General features: G+C 41.7%; 2 protein-coding genes and 1 long non-coding RNA gene across 6 annotated transcripts in view; 2 read left to right on the top strand and 1 right to left on the bottom strand.

Moving 5' to 3' along the window:
- LOC126399041 (alpha-1-antitrypsin homolog) overlaps positions 1-10,124 on the top strand; it is an 18,819-nt gene extending 8,695 nt beyond the window's left edge. For 2 of the 4 annotated variants that reach the window (XM_050058777.1, XM_050058778.1), the window contains 4 exons: positions 1,493-2,114; positions 2,314-2,584; positions 8,787-8,934; positions 9,166-10,124. In XM_050058777.1, coding sequence (XP_049914734.1) covers positions 1,493-2,114; positions 2,314-2,584; positions 8,787-8,934; positions 9,166-9,357 — 1,233 coding nt within the window. In that variant the 3' untranslated portion in view covers positions 9,358-10,124. Of the gene's footprint in view, positions 1-1,108; positions 1,127-1,492; positions 2,115-2,313; positions 2,585-8,786; positions 8,935-9,165 lie in introns of those variants that run through there. The other 2 variants (XM_050058779.1, XM_050058780.1) reach the window with 2 other exon arrangements.
- LOC126399046 (uncharacterized) lies at positions 3,586-6,602 on the bottom strand. The gene is made up of 3 exons (XR_007570842.1): positions 5,030-6,602; positions 3,820-3,873; positions 3,586-3,639 (listed from the first exon to the last, which is right to left on the bottom strand). It is a non-coding gene; the product is annotated as an uncharacterized LOC126399046 (long non-coding RNA).
- An 11,126-nt stretch (positions 10,125-21,250) lies between the features above and the next one.
- On the top strand, positions 21,251-22,173 carry LOC126399045 (alpha-1-antiproteinase-like). The gene is made up of 2 exons (XM_050058786.1): positions 21,251-21,409; positions 21,751-22,173. Exons 1-2 carry the CDS (start codon positions 21,407-21,409, stop codon positions 22,066-22,068), a joined length of 321 nt encoding a protein of 106 aa, XP_049914743.1. The 5' UTR covers positions 21,251-21,406; the 3' UTR covers positions 22,069-22,173.
- The last annotated feature ends 6 nt before the right edge of the window (positions 22,174-22,179 follow it).

Below are 22,179 nucleotides of genomic sequence, written 5' to 3'. Positions count from 1 at the left end.
TCAAGCTCAAAGTCTCAAAGGTAGGAGAGACAAACATTTCTTCTTAGGTCCATTTTGGGAATTTAAGTGCTAACAAACAACATGGGCACATGTCAACTCCACTGCATGGGCAGTAGTTCAGCAACAACTGCAGAACAGAAAGACATATACCTCCAGAGGGTGCTGATAAAGACCTCTAAGCTTTCTCCTGGTCCTGAGCTGTGTTTCAGACGATCTGTAAATCTAACTGCTGTCTTTTCCCCTCCTCTACAGGTGTCCCACAAGGCTATGCTGAGTGTTACTGAGGAGGGAACAGAGGCAGCAGCTGTCACCATAAGTGAGATGATACTGGTGATGTTGCCACCATCAGTGAGAATTGACAGACCCTTCTTGGTCTTCATCCTGGAGACCTCCACCGAGAGCATCCTCTTCATGGGCAAGGTCAACAACCCCACAGCCATGTAAAGATGAGAACGAGGAAATGAGAGTCATGGTCACAATTGTCAACAGTTAATCAATAATGACAATAAATGTTAGTTGTGGCACCTATGAGAAGCTGATGGAGTGGTTCTTTGTCGTTTTACTTTTGAAAAGATAATAAAGGAGTTCCCTGAAAACACAGAAAAGGTGATTTCATGCTATCCAGCTCACTGTCATATTTTTACAGGTAATAAAAACATGCGTTGGTGTACGTACTGCACTACCAGCATCTGCCAACACCTTTACCTAACTTGAGCAATGTTGTGTTAAATGATGCAACATAAAGTATAATCATGAAAAACTGGTGTTATATGTTATTTTAATCTCTCAACTTGCAATCATTATTGCTGTCAACATGAATTATTTTTATAAGTGCCCATTTCATATCCCACACTTTATCATCTACAGGCACAGCACCAGTCCAGTTGTTGGCAGTTTGTTCCATAAGATAACAGATCACAAATAGCAGATATGTTGAAACTGTGTGCAGTCTTTCTGGCATATATTCATCATCATTTATGTCATGTTGTGTGATTTGTGTTGTGAAATGAAGATAGACTGGGCAGAAAAGCCCAAATCTTGTTAATTTTTAATAGATTTGTCACCTGACTCTCGATCTACTGATAAAGATGAACTTTCTACCAAACTGCACCAGAAGACATTAATGGTAAGTTCGGACCTCTGCTGATATGTGCTGAATGTTTTATATTAGTTATGTGGACTCAACTTGAAGTGACATTTGGAATTAATGACGTTTAGAAAATAACGTTTAAAATGTGGAGCCAAATTGTGTGTTACATTACAACTGTAAAGCTCTTAAGATTAGATCATTAGTGTGTCCTGGTCAAAATGTATTCAGTCTTTAGCTACTGTCGACTTTATCCTTTTCATCCAAAATGTTATAGGACATGCAGTGTTTTAAAACTGTTCTTGTCTTTTAATTACAAATTAATTTGCTCTGTTTTAGTGTTGCTCTTGAGGTTGTATATTAATAAATACTATTGTGAATTAACATTTTCGTTCATATGGACAGGCTGTAAAGATGCGTGGGATGCTTTGTGCACTCGCAGCACTACTGCTGGCTGCAGCATGGGCAGACCACCACCAACACCACCATGGCCCTGATCACAGCCACGAGGGAGAGCTGAGCTGCCACAAGCTGTCGTCTCCCAATGCTGACTTTGCCTTTGCCCTCTACAAAAGTCTGAATGCCCACACTGCTGTTGGAAAGAACATCTTCTTCTCACCGCTGGGCATCTCCACCGCCCTATCCATGCTGTCTACAGGGGCCAGTGGTGAAACCCACAGCCAGCTGTTCTCCAGCTTGGGCTACAGCACCTTAAACCAGACTCAGGTCAATGAAGCATACGAGCATCTTTTCCACATGTATGGACACAGCCAGGAGGATCAGCGGCTGGATGTTGGTAACGCTGTGGCTGTGCGCTCTGGCTTCACTCCTTTGGAGAAGTTCCTGAACGATGTCAGGCATTACTACTCTGGTGAGGTCTTCAACGTTGACTTAACCAAACCTGCAGAGGCTGCTGCTGAGATCAACAGATTCATTGCTAATAAAACCCAGGACAAGATCAAAGACATGGTGAAGGACCTGGACCCTGATATGGCCATGGTGCTGATCAACTATGTCTACTTTAAAGGTAAGAAGAAAGGTCAAGTCCATGTCTCGTTGTGTAGTTTAGCAACAGGCAAAGACACAAACTCACCATATGTTAATAATGTAAACTTGAAGCATGATGATTGTAGAGTTTATTTATACATTTAAAACAAATTAGAATGATACTTTGGGCTGACACATCTACATTATTGTCATCTTCCACTCTCCACTGCCTCGTACAGCACAGTGGAAATCCCTCTTCAACCGTGACCTGACACATAAGGCGGACTTCCATGTGGACAAGACCACTAAAGTTCAGGTGGACATGATGATGAGGACGGGTTACTACGACACCTACTGGGATGTTGGCAACCACACCACTGTCATCATGCTGCCCTACAATAGCAGCACCTCCATGATGATCGTCCTGCCTGATGAAGACAAGATGGAGGAGGTGGAGGGCTACATCAACAAGGACTATATCCGGCACTGGCGCAACTCAGTCTCCATTCAGTAAGAGAAAAAGAAAATGTATTTTTTTAATGGTCATCATCTAAAGGATTCGAAAATGTTGACTGGATTACGTGTTTTTGATTTACTTGAAACAAGAAATAATGAGGGAACTCCTAGGTCTGCCAGGGATGTTAGTAGCTTCTAAGAGTGTAACTACATTTCAACATATCAATTACTATGCATAAGTAAAAAAAAAAAAAAGATAAAAACAATGGTGAACACAAACACATATTCAATAAGTAACACATATTAATATTTCATTTCCAATCAGTAGTAAGCAAACTGCTTGTCTAGTCCTTCCCCTGTTCTCCACTTACCCATCAATATACTGTTCATCTCATACACCAACTCTCCGCCCCAGCATCCCTCCCCTCAAATAAATCACTCCGCTAATGCTCTTTATCCCTCTTCTAGACTCTGGGTAATACTCCTCGAATCACAAGCACACATTCATACACTGAGAAAATCATGAACGTAGCAGCCCAAACAGGACGAACCTATCCTAATACATGCAGAACCCACAGTATATAAGACGGCAGATTCACCACATCCCCACACCCTCTTCGAGCGTAGTAGTGACAGGGCCTCAAAGCAGAGGGCTCAGTCTTTGTTAACAGAACTAGGCTTACTATCGTAACCCTCATTCTATCTCGCACAGGCATCGCTCTTTACCAAACTCTTTGGGTACAGTGGGTGCAGTGTTCAACATAACATTTTTTCCACACTGGCCCCCCGGGCCAGTAGTTCAGAGTTTTACTGGCCCCTTGTATATTCTTACTGGCCCAAGTAAAAAAAAAAAAAGAGAGAGAGAAAAAAAATGTCTATAAAACTTCATTTAATTTAACTTCATTTCATTTAACTCCATTATACCTCACCGTAGTGGGTGATGGTCTATATACAGCACAGCCTCTTTCCACTTCTTAGATGACCTCACAACAGGTTTACAGTGCTTTAACTTCTGCCTGTATGAGGGAATCTGGTGGACGGTGTTGTGGTCAGAGCAGTGGCGGATTTAGGAAATTTGGGGCCCAAGGCAAAGGCAGGCATGGGGCCCTCTGAAATGAGAAGACAACACACAAAACAACAGGTCAATTATACAGATACATACATTTTAACAGTATTATTTTTTACCAGCAGGTTCTCTGATAGAATACTTAGAAGGGTCACATACATAGAATTGATTTCACTATATAAGTTGTTATTTCATAACTGTATATGTGACAGAGATGATTTACCTTTACACAGCTCAAATTTGGGCAGCAGCAGCTGCTGTCCTCTATGTTGTGGTGCTGAAATGAGAAGACAACACACAAAACAACAGGTCAATTATACAGATACATACATTTTAACAGAATACACATGTATTATTTGTTTTACCTTTTGTCCCTCTCTTCCTGTCCCTTTTACTCATATTAATCTCTCTTTTTTCTTTTTCTCTTCCTGTCTTTTTCTCGTAGTCTTTGTATTTCTCTCCCTTTTGTCCTTGTCTTTTTTCTTCTTCTGTCCCTTTTACTCATATTCCTCTCTTTTTCTCTTCCTGTCCTTCTTACACATCTTCCTGTCCCTTTTTCTTGTTGTCTTCATCTCCATTGTTTTCTTCTGTCCCTTTTACTGGTTGTCTTCCTCTCCCTTTTTTCTTTCTTCTTCTTTTTCTCTTCCTGTCTTTTTCTGTAGTCTTTGATTTCTCTCCTTTTTGTCCTTGTCTTTTTTCTCTTCCTGTCCCTTTAACTCACATTCCTCTCTCTTTTTTCTTTTTCTCTTCCTGTCTTTTTCTCGTAGTCTTTGTATTTCTCTCCCTTTTGTCCTTGTCTTTTTTCTTCTTCTGTCCCTTTTACTCATATTCCTCTCTTTTTCTCTTCCTGTCCTTCTTACACATCTTCCTGTCCCTTTTTCTTGTTGTCTTCATCTCCATTGTTTTCTTCTGTCCCTTTTACTGGTTGTCTTCCTCTCCCTTTTTTCTTTCTTCTTCTTTTTCTCTTCCTGTCTTTTTCTGTAGTCTTTGATTTCTCTCCTTTTTGTCCTTGTCTTTTTTCTCTTCCTGTCCCTTTAACTCACATTCCTCTCTCTTTTTTCTTTTTCTCTTCCTGTCTTTTTCTCATAGTCTTTGTATTTCTCTCCCTTTTGTCCTTGTCTTTTTTCTTCTTCTGTCCCTTTTACTCATATTCCTCTCCCTTTTTCCTTTTTCTCTTCCTGTCCCTACAACAGTAAATGATAACACACATTAAAGCAATAAAACGCCTACTAAATAATTGATTTCTCAGCCTCTGTAGCAAATAGAAACGAAATTCAAAGCTTACTTCAAAATGACCCATACGCTTCTGTCTTCAAGGAATACTTATCAATATAGGGGGAAAAAAATCACCCTTGGACAGTTTTGATACTCACTAGTTCATTTCTACATGACGGACCCTCCCCAACAGGTGTCGACGTCGTTGTTGTACTTACCGGTTGTGGGTTGCTGCTGCTGCTGCTGCTGCTGGCCGCTGCCGCAGGCGCAGTGAAGAAATTTGTCACTTTCGGTAACTTAGACATCAACTTTCGGGTTTCCTCCTTCTTCCTCCTCTTTTCAGCACCGCTGGGGTAGCTTCTTTTCATTTTGTGTTTTCTTTTCTCTTCTCCAGTACTCCACTCTTCCTCTCTCGCCACTTCTCGCGCCGTTTGTTTTCGTTTTTCTGCTGTCTTCCTGGATCCGTTCTGCACATGCGCAGTAAGATGGACTGATCCATTGTAGTGGAGACTGAAGGGGGGGCCCCGACACACACATAATACGATAAGCATTCTGCTGGCATTTTAGCGAGAGGATATTATTCAAAAACATAATTAATGTGCGCAAACAAGTAATAACTATATTAACCATAAGTGTATGAGGATTTTTATGGGGCCCTCAGGAACTTGGGGCCCTAGGCAACCGCCTAGTTTTGCCTAATGGTAAGTCCGCCCCTGGGTCAGAGTGGCCCAGTGCAGCGCAGGGGACGGGGTGATAGGCTTTGTTAACAGTTGTGTAACAGTGATCCAGAATATTCTTCTCTCTGGTCGGACATTTTATAAACTGTTTGTATTTGTGGAGTTCATGTGTGAGGTTACCTTTGTTAAAGTCGCCAAGGACAGTAACTAAGGAGTCTGGGTAAAGTCCGCTCCACACACAGTAGCTATCTGGTTGGCGAGCGTGCGCTGTAGCCTACCTCCTGGCCTGTGGTGGGATGTAAACACCGACCAGAATGAATGAAACAAACTCACGGGGGGAGTAAAAAGGTTTGCAGTTGATGAAAAAAGATTCCAGATCAGGAGAACAGTGCTGCTGGATCACTGTCACGTCATTACACCAGCCACTTAGTATAAAAACAGATACCTCCACCTTTAGTTTTGCTGGAGAGTTCCGTGTTACGATCCGCTCTAAAGAGTTGGAAGCCTGCCAGCTGCAGCGCAGAGTCCGGTATCGATCCACACAGCCACGTCTCCGTGAAGCACAAAACTGCAGATGTAGAAAGTCTCCGTTTTTCACCATCAGTAGCTGAAGTTCATCCAGTTTATTGGCTAGCGAACGCACGTTGGAGAGAAATATACCTGGTGTGCGGGGTCCGCGTTGGCGGAGATGGCGCACCGGCACGTTTCCCCCCTCCTCCGGCGTTTCACTGCACAAAGGTGAGGGCATCTTTGGCCAAAAAGCCCAATAAATCCACTGAAGACTCGAGAAAAGTGGGATAAAAATCCGCTGGAGTTGTTCCCCTGACAAAAAAAAGCCTTACAGCGTCACTGGCCCGAGCCGACATACTGTTTTATTGGCCCCGGGCCATCAGGCCATGGGTTATGTCAAATCCTGGGGTGGAGTCAGACACCCTGTCGTGACATAACATTGACCCACCACACTGACCCTGACCAGCTGAAGGTTAGTTGTCGTAGCACATCTACTTCTATATGACCCAGACTGCCGCAGCAGAGAAGTAGGGGGCCCCAGCCAACCCAGGTGGTACACAACCAAACTGGATGGCGCGTTGGCTTCATGAGCAAGAGTCGAAAGACAAGCAATAGACACCCTGCACATCACATTTCCCAAGTCATTAAGGAGAACTGAGACATGTTTGTGTATCATGCCAAGAGGGGAGTCAGGTGCAACAGAGCTGACATACACCCAAACCTTTTCACCAGTCAGCTGTCGCTCTAGTGAGCGCAGACCCTGAAAAGGAGCCTGAAGTGTCCAAGAGATAGAACCATATGAACTGGCTAGGTGTAGACCACGGCGCTGCCCTACATGTGTCCTAGATACTGGCCCCAAACAAGGCAGGTGACACTGCCACACTACGTGTAGAGTGTTCATGGACCAGAGTGGGAGAGTCCCTGCCCACTTGCAGGTAGGCTTAGGAGAAGCACTCACAAAGCCATGAGAGGGTGGGGAAAGACCAGGCTGTTGGCAAAACCCTCATGGCAGGAAGAGGTGGCTGTCGTGTATACTCCAATAGAGGCAAGTGACAGCCCTCTATCCATCGAACACTGCATAAAGGAATGAATAGAGCCAACTGCACATGATAGGGGATCTAGCATCCTATTCCTCACACCAGTGTTGGAACCCCAACCACTTTGCCTTGTAACAAGCAGTGATGGACTTTGCTCTTTCTGCCTTGGTGGTCTGCACAACCCTGTACAGACAATCCAGCCTTCTTCAGTCTGTCCCTCTCAGGAACCAAGCCTGCAGAGATTGACCCAGAGTGGGAAACCTATTGTGCATATTGTACAGGCCTTCTGAGGCAAAGCCCCCCAGAGCTGGGGAATAGTCCAGGACTGGGCCACCACCACTGGAGTCATTTCTGTGTGCCACAGTGCAGAGTGGTGACCTGGGGCTATCAAAATGACTGACAACTGCTCATGTCTCACTCCCTCCAACAGGAGAGGAATGAGATGGAGGGGTGGAAAGGCGTAGCGCAGCTTTCTTGGCCATGGTGCATGTACATGCACCCCCAGGACGAGATCGTCTTGTGGTTCCAGGGAGAATCATAGCGGGTAGTGGTTGTTGCGTTGGCTGGAAAACAGATCCACTTCTGCTTTCCAAAACCATTTTTCTGGTAGGGGGCTGCCCCTAGACATAAGGTTGTCACCTCTGTTCTCCAGTGCTGAAGAGCCTTCAGAGAAAACAAGTTCTCTCGGGCCCACAACCACAGGCTCTCCTAGATCCTCAACAGGGCAGTGGACCGAACTCTGCCTTGCCTGCTGATGTAGGCCACCACGGTTCGGTTGTTGATCCTCACCAACATGTGCTTTCCCTGTGTTAGGGGCCTGAAGTGTTGGAGGACCAAAAACACTGCCCGCAGGTCCCTCCACACTCAACATAAAGTATACATACTTTAAGTCAAGGGTGGTGAGCCGTTTACCCTACTAGACCAGGTCCAGTAACTGCCTGATGGTTAGCATAAGGAACATCTTGTGATCGATGCATTGGTTTAGGACATGGAGATCCAAACTGGGCCTAAACATTGCCGTCTTCATGGGAACCAGGGAGTACACAGAGTAAAACCCCCTTCTGTCTGTCGTTAGTGGGGACGACAGACACAGCCTGTTTCTGTTACAGGTCCTGGATCGCTGCTGGAAGTTAATCTATCTCCTTATTATTATTATTATTATTGTTATTATTATTATTATTATTTTCTTCCTCTCTTCTTTAATCGCCGGTTTATTTTTAACAGCCACAATGTTTTTGTCTAGTCTGTTCTTTTGTCGTCTTCATTCAGGCAGCCATATGTTACTCCACAGCTTAGCCAGCCAACAACAACTAGAACTGAAGTAACCAAGTCTACTTCTGATGATGTACATGCATTGAAAATAATAAACAGAAAAACAGAGAAACACCAAGTTATGTGTCGATGATTAGCACAGTTTAATTTAGACCATTTGTAACTTACGATTTCCTTCTTTACTCCTGTCAGTACATTGGTCACATGATGGCAGCCTTCCCAATGATGTGGGTTATACACAACTTGCTTGCCCATTGTTACCTTGAATTGTGGTCCATTAGTTTTCATAGGTACCACAGTGTATGAGAACAGCCTGCCTCTAGTCATCAAGGAAATATTGACTGGATTATATGCATTTAATTTACTTGCAACAACAAGTAATGTCTTCATGTTTGGCACAGTTTAACTGAATTAAGCAAGAAATAACTAAACTGTATATTCCAGTAATTGTGACACTGGTGATGTTCTGTGTTTCTTAGATATGTGGATGTGTTCCTGCCAAAGTTTTCCATCTCTGCTGATGCATCCCTGGAAAACACACTCAAAAAAATGGGTATAACCAATGCTTTTGAAAACAAGGCTGATTTCTCTGGCATGTCTGAAGAGGTCAAGCTCAAAGTCTCAAAGGTAGGAGAGACAAACATTTCTTCTTCGGTTCATTTTGGGAATTTAAGTGCTTACAAACAACAGTAGAATATGTCAACTCCACTGCATGGGCAGTAGTTCAGGAACAATTGCAGAACAGAAAGACATATACCTCCAGAGGATGCTCATAAAGACCCCCAAGCTTCTAAATTTTTCCAATACCTAAACTGTGTTTCAGATTATCTCTGACTGTCTCCTCTCCCTCCTCTACAGGCGTCCCACAAGGCTGTGCTGAGTGTCACTGAGATGGGAACAGAGGCAGCAGCCACCACCATTATTGAGGCAGTGTGGTTTATGTCCACACCATCAGTGAGAATTGACAGACCCTTCTTGGTCTTCATCCTGGAGAACTCCGCCAAGAGCATCCTCTTCATGGGCAAGATCAACAACCCCACAGCCATGTAAAGATTAAAATGAGGAAATGAGAGTCATGGTCACATAATCAACAATGAAAATAAAATAATAGAAATAATTATTAAGTATCATTGAAGAACATTTAGTTGATGTAAATGAGAAGTAGAGTTGCAACTATCAGCACAAAATGAATCAGCAAATACTATGTTTATAATACAATAATCCTTTTCAGTAATTTTTCACGCGTAAATTTAACATTTGATGGTTTTGGTTTCTCAAATGGGAGAATTAGCTGCTTTTATTTGCCTTACTCTCATGCTGCCTACTCTCTCCATTCCAATACGTCATTTCCTTGCGTCAGTGTTGGTATGTATCTGAGAGGAAGGTGCACATGCCTCTCACTCATCTGATCAACGTTTATATCAGCTGTGAACTTGTGATGTTTGAGAAATGTTTGTTCTGCAGGAGAATGTCCTAGGAACATTTTTCCCACTAATTGTCATTGCACTGGTTAACCTAATAATTTTTTTGTTGCTCCTTTTTGTGGACGACCTGAGTACCTTTTTTCCCCCTGAAAAAGCAGCACCTGCATGCTGGTCCATCCTTCCCACTCACGTAACCAACCGTCCTTAAGTACAACACTTACATTAAAGTAAATTGAATAAGTTTGAGTTTTGGACTGCTCATTGCACAAAACAAGACATCTGATGACATCTGCATGAATTCTAGAAAACTGTGATCAGCATTTTTTAAATGTAATTTTACACACTAAGCGATTAATATTAATGAAATAAATGTTGGCTGTGGCACTAATGAGACACTGTTGAAACTGTTCTTTGGCATTGTACCTTGAAACAGTTGCGGGGTGCACTGAAAATAGAAGAAAAAAATAATTTAATTTATCTAGTTATTGTGCAACATGGCATCATTCCATAGTTGTCAAATACTGCAGCGTGGTCAGTGATTTCGGACTACCTAAACAACAATCCTTAATCAAGAAGTTGAACACCAAGATCCAAGCCAAATTCGAGTTCCTTAACAAAATAGACAAAAAAAAATTCAAATGAATCCTACAGATGCAGTGCATTGGACAAAAGAGACCAAATTCTAGAACACTGGCTGAGGCAATTAAACATGTAATGGGGGAACACGGCCCGGACATGCAGTGGCGTATCCAGGACATTTTTACTGGGGTGGCCAAGATGGGACACAAAGCTAGTGTGGGGTGGCCATGGCATAGCAAAGTATAATGCCACATACGCAGCCAACCCCGGTTCGAATCCTGGCCGGAGGACCTTTGCTGCCCATGTCACATCCCCTCTCTCTCCCGTGATTTCCTGTCTCGTAACTGTCAAATAAAGGTGTCTATGCAGGTAAAAAAATATTTGAAAAAAAAAGAGTCATTTTTTTATTCCATTTCCACCTATCACAGTCCTCAGGAATCTCTGGCTATTTTAACATGTCAATTTTTAATCAGTAATTATGTTCAGGATAGGGTACAAATTTTCTAAGAGCCATTTCCTTATAGTGGATTAAAGTCCTTGTCTCTTCACAAGTTAGATTAGGGTAGCAATATTCAACTGCTCTTAACTCATCCTACAGAATAACATTAATCAGTCATCAGCTCATCATCTGTGTCACCTGTACTGTTACCTGTGTTTGCTCTACTAATTGAGGCGCCATCTTGTGGTTACATAAAAACACAGCAATCCAGGCACCAGAACAAACCAAAAACTTCAAATCAAAGCTTAATACTTAAAGATAGGCCTTATTAAAACTTTTATCTGTAAGCAAAACATAAATTAAGCTTGTAAGGAAAAAAGGAATATTTGTTGTTCTTTACATGCTTAGTTCATGGTATTATTTAGCTTAGATATAATTTGTTGGAGATACTGGAATTAGATTTTTTTGGTTTGTTCTTTGCCAGGTGTGTTTTTATTTAACCACAAGATGGGGCCTAAATTAGTAAAGCAAACATAGGTAACAATACAGGTGACACAGGTGAAGGCCTGATGACTGAATAATGTCATTATATAGGATGCCTTATGATGTATGAAAATGTGCAAAAAGTGGTTTTCAACCCAGACAGTATTCATGTCCAGGGCCCTGCTGAAGGCATAAATTGAAACGTTGGCTTTGATTCAGCATGATTTATTCAAATCAAACAGTTAAGACTTATAATCCTAAAGGGTTAAGATGCTTCTTCATAAATTAACTTATGAGAAATGTACATAAACAATTGTAACATAAACCAGACAAATCTTAACTCCAAACAAAGTATATACTATAAAGTAATGTTATGTAAACCTTCAAACTGTCATGAATAATAGAGGATTCTAATAATACTAACAAAGTGCAAAGCAACAAAAGTGCAATAGTAACAAATCAAACAAACCTTAACTACAAAAAATAAGACCACAAGACAAATTCTGTGTTCATCCATCTTACATCAGATGAATTCTCCTGTTTTGGTGATTGGTAGCAAAGAGTTTAATAAACTTGTCCATGTCAAGTGACTTTGCTCTTCTAGCCTCAATGCTGAGGACACCCAGGTTGCTCAGTCTGTCATCTGTCATTGTTGTGCGCAAATGGGTCTTGATGAGTTTCAGATCTGAGAAGCTGCGCTCACATGCTGCACTGATTACCGGGAGGGCTATGGCTATCTTGCACAGACGAAAAAGCTTGTGAAAAACATCCTTGTGAGGTTCAAGGAACACTGCAAGTTCAACAATACCGGACAAGTTCGGCATTCCACTTTGCTGTTTCCTTTGCAAAAGCCTCCTTGTCTGGTGGAGTTCATGACTGAGATCTTCAGAGTCACTTTCATAAATTTCTCCCAGGTGAAAGACTGCTTCCTCTTGAAGGAAACTTGTGCTTTTGGGGACCAAAGCTTGTATTCCTCTCATTATATCACAGTTGTCTTTGGAGAAGCGCCTGTCTAACTCTCCAAGTATGGTGTCCACAATGGGGTAGAAGATTGTCCTCCTAAAGGAATCCTTGTCACCATCGTTACATTTGCACTGACCCAATGTAGAGGTTATGACAGACCCACCAAGTCTGGAGTTAACTTTTTGAGACCTCTTTTTCTCTGCATTTTCAATGGCTATACTGCACTTTGTGGCAGTGTCTACAATACTTTTCCACAGATTGTCAACAAATGTTTCACTTCTGTACTCCTGAAATGAGTCTTTGAGTGCACTTACTAAATCAACTGCCATGGCAAGGTCAAGTGAAGGAGATTGGAGGGTATCAGACAACACCTTTGCATCCCCAAGGAGCCTTCGAAAGGTTGCAAGAAGACTGACAAAGCTTAGGTCTAGCTGAGTCAGCAAACCTCGAGATCTACAGATCTTTCCCCACTATTTTCTATAGCAATGTCATGCAGAACACGAAGTACAGCAGGTAATCGGTCCATTAGATTCCTGCAGGCCAAGTATCTGCATGCCCATCTCGTGTCACTGAGCTTCTGCAACTCCCTCGGCTGACCTTCATACATTTCCTTTTGTACATCCAGCCACTTCTGGTGAACATAGGACCCAGACATATACACATAAAGCTTCTGCAGTAGTGCAAAAAAGCAATCAGCCTCTGGGACTGCCTTCACGGTATTAATGAGTACCAAGTTCAGGCAATGTGCGTTACAGTGTACATAAACTGCATGTTTTGCGTCAGTCTTTATTCTGGCTGCCACTCCAGAGTGTTTTCCACTCATTACTGATGCTCCGTCATAACCTTGTCCAACAAGACTGGATCTGTACTCAAGTCCATATCTTTCCAAACAGTGGATGATTTTGTCCTTGAGTCCTTCTGCATCTAATCGTGTGGCTTGTTTAAAGTCAAGAAAACTTTCGTGCACTGCCCCATTGTAGTAATACCTAAGTACCAGTGAGAGCTGCTCCTTCTTTTTCAGATCTTTGGTTTCATCAGCAATCACAGAGAACACTTCACTTTCCTTTACTTCCTGAATTATCTCCTCACGGACCATATTTGCCAAGCATTCTAGGATTTCATTTTGTATTACACTGCTTGTGTACTTGGCATTCTGCTTTCCCTTCATTTTTTTCTGTACCACTGGGTCATGCTTTGCAATCATTTCCAAAATTTCTAAAAAGTTTCCTCTATTATCTGCCTCTTCTGTCTCACGGTGACCTCGCTGTGCAATGTTTTGTGTTGCAGTTAAAAGAAGTACTTCAGCGCCTGTTTTAATATATTTTCGATTCTCTTGGACTTTCTTATTGTATGCTTCATTAAGGGCATCATGTATGGATGAATCTGTATGTACTGCCTTCTTGTGCTCACCCCATGCAAACATGGCATTGACATGACCCTCTGACTTTTCATGTACTTTAAATCCACCATCTTTGTACATTGCCTTTTTCCAATGAGAGAATCCCAGTTGTGAGGTGAATACAGATGCTGGGGTGTTTGGCAAAGAGAAGTGTCGACATGCAAAACAGTAGGCAGAGTTTTGGCTTTGGGAGTACTCAAGCCATGGGTGCTGTTTATACCACTCGCTGTTAAAGGATCTCTTCCTGTTGCCTTGCATGGTTCGCGGAAATACCTTAAGATGAGGCTGTGTAGGACCTGCTGCTCTGGACTGTGAAACATCTGTAAATTATAAATAATCGTGATCAGTCCTTACTTCAGTTTTTATGAAGTTTCATTCAAAATGATTAGTTACAAAGTGAATTTGTGGTCAGTATTAAAACTTCCATGTTATTTAAATGGAAGGCACTCATAATGTTGTGTAAACTGAAAGATAAAATGTCACAACATACCGTGAGGTCCAGGTGGGGCAGCATGTACTTGTGCAACATGAGGAGCCTCTCTGTCATCGGTGTCACCATCACCTACTGACATGCCCTCTGAATCACTTTGATCACTAGATGAAGTACCTGAAGTAGTAAAAACAATAACCATTACTCCCATAGACTGTATGTGGACAGATTAGTGTCACAAATTTTCCTTTGTCTTTTAATAATGTTTTGTATTGAGATTTAAAGAATAGATTGTCTATGTTAAGTGTGGAGTTCTGTGTGTATTAGCAAATGAATAGCATACACTTTGGGCAAAATTGGACCATCCTTTTTAAATTAAATCAAGTATAAGAGTACACGACAATTTCAGGTAACTGTTCATGAATGACATATCTGGACATAACAGAACTTGACATACCATGCTTAGCAGGTGGAGCTCCAGACACTGCTGGATCACACTCGTCTCTCACTATCTCCTCCTCCTCTGGGTCTGGTCAGCTGTGGGAATACACAGATATCTGAGAAATCTGAGACATCAATAGGCTGGAGGTTCTGCTACACACACACACACACACACACACACACACACACATATATATATATATATTATAATCACACAATCATACATACATAAATACATACGTATGTGTGTGTGTGTGTGTGTGTGTGTGTGTGTATTTATGTATTATGCACATCTTATTATTGTTCTTCTGTCTTTTACACTGTTTTTGTTCTTGTGTAGTGATGTTTCAGACAGTTGTAATTGTATAACTGGAGTGACAAACAACTTGAATGTGAGCCTACATGGTAAATTCAAACTATCCAAGCATGACCTACCATCCAGTGCAGGGGGAGCTGACTGCTGTTCATCACTACTGCTGCTGTACCTAAGCTGCTGAGTTGACTGGGCCTTTTCACTGCTGCTGGTGGAAGCTGTGGCTGGCTCTGACTCTTTTCTTTTTTTGACAAAGAAGCTCTCAATATGTCTGCTTCTCTTCATAATTATTCTCTTACTATCCCTGGGGGAAATGTACTTCAATCACTCAATCAATCAATCAGTCAGTCAATTCACTTTTAAGTATTAGCCATAACTACAAACGTCAAGCAGGATCATTGTCAAATTGGGTTAGAATCAGTGTGCAAAATACAGGTGTTCGTGGGGCTCTGGAACCCCTTAGATAACAGCTTTGACTCCATTAAAATGTCAAAAAGAAAGGCGGTGTCAACAGTGTGCCTAATTATGTCTATTTATAGTATCTACAAAAGTTTATTTTTTACATAACTTTTAATAACACAATTAACACATATTGCATCTTAAGCATTTGTGGCATTTGAATGCAATTTGCTCTGCCTCTGCCTATTTAAATGTCTAAAAATATGTGAACTGTGAAGATGAGCTAATTGATACAAACAAAAAGAGAGAAAAAAGTTTTTAAACAGCCCTTAACCCTATGGGCCCTAGGCGTTTTTGGGGTATTTTTCCTGCCTTTACTTTTAAGCTCATATCACAGTCATTATAAAGGCTACATACACATGCTATATCTTGTTTTTTTTTTTAGGACAATCTGGGCTAACCAGATTTGCCATCATTTTATGTCCTACTATGTGCCTGTATTTTATATTAATTTTTATATCAATGAAAAAAACAAATCCGTGTGACTAAATTCTTACATTTTTACATGTATCTCAGCATAGCAAGTTGGAAGTTGACATATTCTGCCATATATGAAGAGAGGAGACTCTCTGGAATGTGGCAATATAAGAACCATGATGGTGGGACATTCTGTCACTTCACAGCTGTCCAAAACATGTGGTTTGTGCCAGGTGGACATGATTGATTTGATGGATTTATAGCATGATGGGATGACAGCACAATGATGTGTGTGGTATCATTGGAAAGCTCTAGTCCTGTGCTTTCATGTGATATGTGTGGCATTTCTGTGCAAGCCTGCATTCGCGAGTAATCCATCCAAGAGTAATGTGTGTGCAGAGCTGAAAGCTCTGTTATTCATGATTTTGGTGTAACTTTATCTTTTTTATTTTCGCTATGAAAACACTGGACTACCGACAAGTGGCCTTGGCCTTGTCGGAAAGCTACAATTCCGCTGTTTCACGTGATATGTGTGGCTTCTTGCTATGACGCACGGTCGCGGAGAAAATCAATAGAGAAGAACAGGTGTGAATTTGGACGCACTATGCGTCGTTCGGGCCCAAAGGGTTCATAGAGCAAATAAATTACAGCTTGTTCTTGTGTTATAGCTACTTAAATCTAGACTGTCACACTATATTTCACACACTGGTTGGTCAAAGATATAACATTAGCTCTACTGAACACACACGTCTGCAAAAACACCCTCAGTCTTTAGTCCAGAAAACAGCGTTTTATATTTCATGGCGGTATCCAAATAATAAAAAAAACAAAACAAGATGCTTAACTTGGTTTGCAGGCTGCTAAGCTAGCTAGTGCAGTGTAGTTCGTCTTTTAGCTGCTACTTAGTGCTAGATAAAGTTTTTCTATACATTCAGAGGGAACTACGACATACCATACCTCTCAGTCGACAGATTTCAGCGTGCCGTTTTTATCCAGCAGTTCTGCAGTTGACGTTGTCACTGTGACCATCCTCCTGTTTCATTAGCAGCAGCAGCAGCAGCAGATGCGGCGCCAGCGTGCTCATCTCATGGCTGATGGCTTACCTATCAGACCTGCATGGCCATTGGCCAAACGTCTGCTGAGCAGAAATCAGTTCTCACAGCCTCAGTACGACCTTTACTGTGTTAGTTAAAAATGTAAAACTGGCCCTAAATCAGCTGATTACCTGTCATCATTGATTGGCAGCATTTCTCTTGTTTCTTTTGTTGACGGACTTGACCAACTACCTATCAGATCTGGGGTGGCCACAGGGGTGGCCAATGAGTTTTCAGGGGTGGCCCCGACCACCCCAGGCCACCCCTCAAAATCGCCATTGCGGACATGTCTTCTCCACATTCCAACGTTATTAATCTATATTCAACATTTAAATCCAACAGTGCAGAGACAAATATCCTGGAGAAAGGGCTTACCTTTACCGCTAAACTACTGTCTTATTGCGAGCTGCACCGCAATTTACACATGTATCACTGCAGATTGAAACTATTGGATTACTTTGGTTATGATTGTCCTAAAACACCCACACCCTTCACTACATCCTCAGGATGGGAGCCAAACTTGGAGGCAGGTTTCTGTTTGTGTTCCTTTTTTCATGTTATTAATTTGTGTTTAATCTGCTTCCTGTTTTATTTTATAGATTCTCTCCTCACTTGTCATGTCTGGTTTTACTTCCTGTCTTTGTGTGTTTTCCTGCCTGTTTTCTGTCACACCTGTCTCTTTAGACCCTCCATGTTCCCAGAGTCTTTCCTTCACACCTGTTCTGTATTGGTCTTTGTCTGCTCCACCCTTGTTGTCAGCCAATCTCCATTTCCCTCCTTTTGCACATGTCCACCTCCTCCAGCTGTGTCTCGTTCTTGTGATTAGTTTTCTGTGTATGTATACCTGCATGTTTCCCTTTGTCCTTTGTCAGTTCGTCTGTGTTCCTCCTGGGTGCATTCTGTGGTCATTCCTGCATTCATCTCTGCTTTATTCCTGTGCTCATCCCTGTTCATTGTTTTTTTTCCCGGTTGGTTTTCAGTTTGGTTTTTGTACTACGTTTGTTTGGACTTTGAGTTACCTGCCTGTACTGGATGTCTTAAATCTGCTTAAAATTTATTTTATTATTCTTATTAAAATTAAAGCTTGCTATTTGTTAGAAACTCACTGTCTGTTGGTCTGCATTTGGGTCCACCCCTGAACTGACTCGTGACAGTGGATAAGGGTGGACAAATCTGTATCCAAGATAAAAACAATTACTTACAGGAAGCGTACAGACAACTTAAAGACACAAATTATTACATCCTGCTGAAGCAGCCGCTGCAAAATTAAACACAGAAAAAAGGCAGAGACCAATTTGAGCAATTGTACAGGACAAATTTCATAAATAAAAAAACGAAAAACTTACTGTATGGGTCCAGATTCTCTGCACTGTAGCGATTGTGGCTCAGAGTCGTATAACATTACAGAATACACTGATCATTTTCTCAATCCATTATCAAAGCAGCACCCCAGCTATGTCAAAGATACATAATGAAGCTAACATTGCTCATTCCACTTTAAATGCACCTCTTTTTTCCACAGCTCCACCTACAGCCGGTTCCAGCACTTTCCTCACCCATCCTTCCCCACTTAACAGCTTCACTCTGGCCACTGCACTACCTCCGGCACGCCCGAACGTACCCACTCGACCCTCATCGTAGCCGCTATCCTTTGGGGGCACAAATGGTCTAGAAAGATCATTGCCATCCACTCAGACAACAGCGCCGTTGTTGATATCATTAACAAAGGACGATCCCAGTGCCTTGACATCATGCAGTTCATGCGGAGACTCATCCGCCGAGGTTTGCACATCCCAGGTCACAAGAATTCAATCGCTGACTCACTTTCTCGCTTCTCATTACAGAAATTCAGACAACCGGCGCCAGCCTCCAACCCTCTATCTACCCCTGTCCCACTGTATTCAGCCACCATCTTCAACTGAACCCCCCAGCTGGAACATCTAGCAATCACATCCTAAAATGCCATCCTCAACAGCGTCGCCTCTCGAACACTCTCGTCTTACCTGACTAGATGGAATTGCTTCAAGGCCTTCCATGCCTCCCATAATCTGCCATTCCCCACTCTCGATGTTTTGACTTTTTCTAGTTTTATTTCTTTCACTCATTCCATTCTCAATATCAAGTCTTCCACAATACAGGTCTACATCAGTGGTATTAACTTCCTAGCTTCCGACTGGAGCACCATGCCCAGTACTGGCCACTCTCACTCTCTCATATTGGGAGATTACAGCGTTTGAAAAATGTGAAAAAATTCCTTCTCTTTATCTCAGATATCTGGATGATATATTTGATATGTGGCAACAGTCATGGGCTGATTTTGAGGATTATGTGAGAATCCTAAACAATCATCACCCAAAAATCTCCTTGAAGGACAACCTCCAAAAACATCAGGTGGAATTTTCTGATATTTGCCATTCAATGCACCTGTTGTGGCAAACTGTATATAGGTGAAACAGGGAGCCGGTTAAGCACCAGAATGTATAAGCACACTTATCATCTACACAAACTCAAATCAACTATACTTTACAATCATTTTCTCGAACACATGGTACATCTTTGATTGTCTCCATTTATCCATTGTTGCCACAAACTATACCAATCTCAACAACTGACCCCTCTATTTTTGCCTCCTGGGAATGTCCCGACTGCTTCTCTCTCAGTTTAACAATTTTTCCCTCCCCTCACTTGGCCCCATAGGGTCCTCTTTCTCTTTCTTCAGCAATATCCACTGTGACATCTGTTGACATCTGGCCATCTATGAAAACAACATTCCACATTAATAATCAGGTTTATGAACCAGTGCCTGTAAACGCGCTAGTGGCTAACATACTCACTTTTACAGTATGTCTTCATCCCCGTTGAGGCCCCGGTGTGGTGATAAATATGACATTTAATAAGTCTGTGAAAGCCAATTAAATCCAGTCCCTGGTTACCATCTACACAAAAGATGAAAAACTGGAAGAACAAAAAAGATTCCCGACCACATTAACTAATAGGGTCGAATACATGATTAATTCTTATAACTTCATGGGATATCCGAAATAAACCAACCATATAGAAGTGTAATTGTTGTATTTTCTCTGCTTGTATGCATAAATCACTGTATCCCATGCATATTCTGAATTTTGCATTGCTGTGTGAAAATTCAATACTTTTACCTTGACTAATTCATGTGGTTGTTTTTCTGGATCCTTCAAATTAGTATCCTTTACTTCCCTACCCCTTCTTGCAATACTTCTTTCTTCCCAGGGACTGGACTAATGGACTTTACCTTTCTTGGCCGGTAACACCTTTCTCTCCATATAATCCCTACTCGCTTACTACAGTGGTTTTCCTCAGCGCACAGTAACCGAACTAATCCATACGACATACCATATTGTTTCTACTTTCTCAACCCCCTGCCTACTCTCAGCTCACATTTCTAATCCCTCCCTGTCTTCTTTCCTAAACCTAAACTAATTGGCCCCTTCTCCTAACCCCAACCTCTTTGTTTTTCTTTTCTAACCCTAACCAACCAAACTCAGCCACAACTAAACACTCCCTCTGTTTTTGTTTCCAAACCACAGTCAAATTAACCTCCATATGCCTAAAACTTAACCTTTTACAATTTCCTCCTCTTTTTTCTCTTCCTTCCCTATCACTCACTTTCCCCAAATTGCCTCCTTTCTTTACTTTTTTTATATTTATATTTATTTTTTCAATATGTTTTGTTTTCGGACTTAGAAGGGACTATGTGTCATGATTTCGTTTTAAGAGTTATAGATAAATAACCTCAAATGGAGGACAAAAATATTTCTAAGACACTCATGCCTGCTGCCAGTGCCAAGTGAGCACTTTTAGTGTTACACTTTTTGTCCCCTAACCTAACCCTTTCTAATAAATGAAAAATATAGTAACTTCGGATCAATCCATATCAATTTTGATTAGGCCCCACCCATTTCCAGTTTAAACCCCACCCATTCCAAATACATAAATGGATACAGATCATTTAGTTGTTTAAACAGATACAGGAACTGGTGTACCCAATCAACCAAAATTATCAGGCCATCCACCACATTTGTGGATAGAGAAAAAGCACAACAGGAAGACACATCATAACTGCTATCAAAGCAAAACTATTGGCTGTATAACCCTATTCATTTTGATTGACAGTTGAAGTTCATCAAATGTCAACCAACATAAATCAATAAAAAGATACACACATAGTGTTCACATTTGAAAAATAAAAAAATATAGCATCTCAGACGCAGCCTGGCATAGTAGGAAAGTGTGTCTCAGGTCGGAGAAAATGGCAAAACACAGTACACCCACACTTGATGCTCACTTCTCCTAAAAATGCTTCGGTGCAGTATTCAGAGCTCAGTGTACCCACACTTCATCACCGACTGAACAACCCCAGTCCAGTTGTTGGCAGTAATGCGCCTATAAGCTGGTTTAAGGGCCGACATGTTTGTGTGCTGAATAGAGGACAGTTTGCTCAAGAAGATAACACATCACAAATACAAGAAATGTTGAAACTGTTTGAGGTCTGAAATGGTCAGAAGTCTCTTTGGACAGAAAAGACCCAGTCTTGTTAATTATTAATAGATGTATCAGCGGAATCTCTTCGACCTGCTGAATATAACAAACCTTCTGCCAAACTGCATCAGAGGACATTGATGGTAAGCGTGGACCTCTGTTGAAATATGCTGAATGTTTTATTTAAATAATGAGGACTGACATTGAAGTGGCATTTGGAATTAGTGAAGTTTAGTAATGAAGTGTTTGTGGAGACAAAATGTGTGTAACATTACAAGTGTACAGCTGTTAAGTTTAGATCATTAGTGTCTCTATGGACAAAGGTACTGAGTCTGTAGTTAATGTTGACTTTAACCTTTTCATTCAGTATATTACATACATAAATTGTTTTTGTCTTTTTATTTCAATTTTGTTTGCTCTGTTTTATTCTTGCTCTTGAGGGTGTATATTATCAAATACTCAATTTTTGCGTTCATATGGACAGGCTGTAAAGATGCGTGGGATCTTTTGTGCACTCGCAGCACTGCTGCTGGCTGCAGCATGGGCAGACCACCAACACCATGGCTCTGATCACAGCCACGAGGGAGAGCTGAGCTGCCACAAGCTGTCGTCTCCCAATGCTGACTTTGCCTTTGCCCTCTACAAAAGTCTGAATGCCCAAACTGCTGCTGGAAAGAACATCTTCTACTCGCCGCTGGGCATCTCCACCACCCTGTCCATGATGTCTACAGGGGCCGGTGGTGAAACCCACAGCCAGCTGTTCTCCAGCTTGGGCTACAGCACCTTAAACCAGACTCAATGAAGCATACGAGCATCTTTTCCACATGTATGGACACAGCTAGGAGGATCAGCGGCTGGATGTTGGTAACGCTGTGGCCCTGCGCTCTGGCTTCACTCCTCTGGAGAAGTTCCT

Source organism: Epinephelus moara, chromosome 12 (assembly GCF_006386435.1).
Source record: "Epinephelus moara isolate mb chromosome 12, YSFRI_EMoa_1.0, whole genome shotgun sequence".
Taxonomy (NCBI): domain Eukaryota; kingdom Metazoa; phylum Chordata; class Actinopteri; order Perciformes; family Serranidae; genus Epinephelus; species Epinephelus moara.
This window is presented reverse-complemented; position numbering and strand designations above follow the sequence as displayed.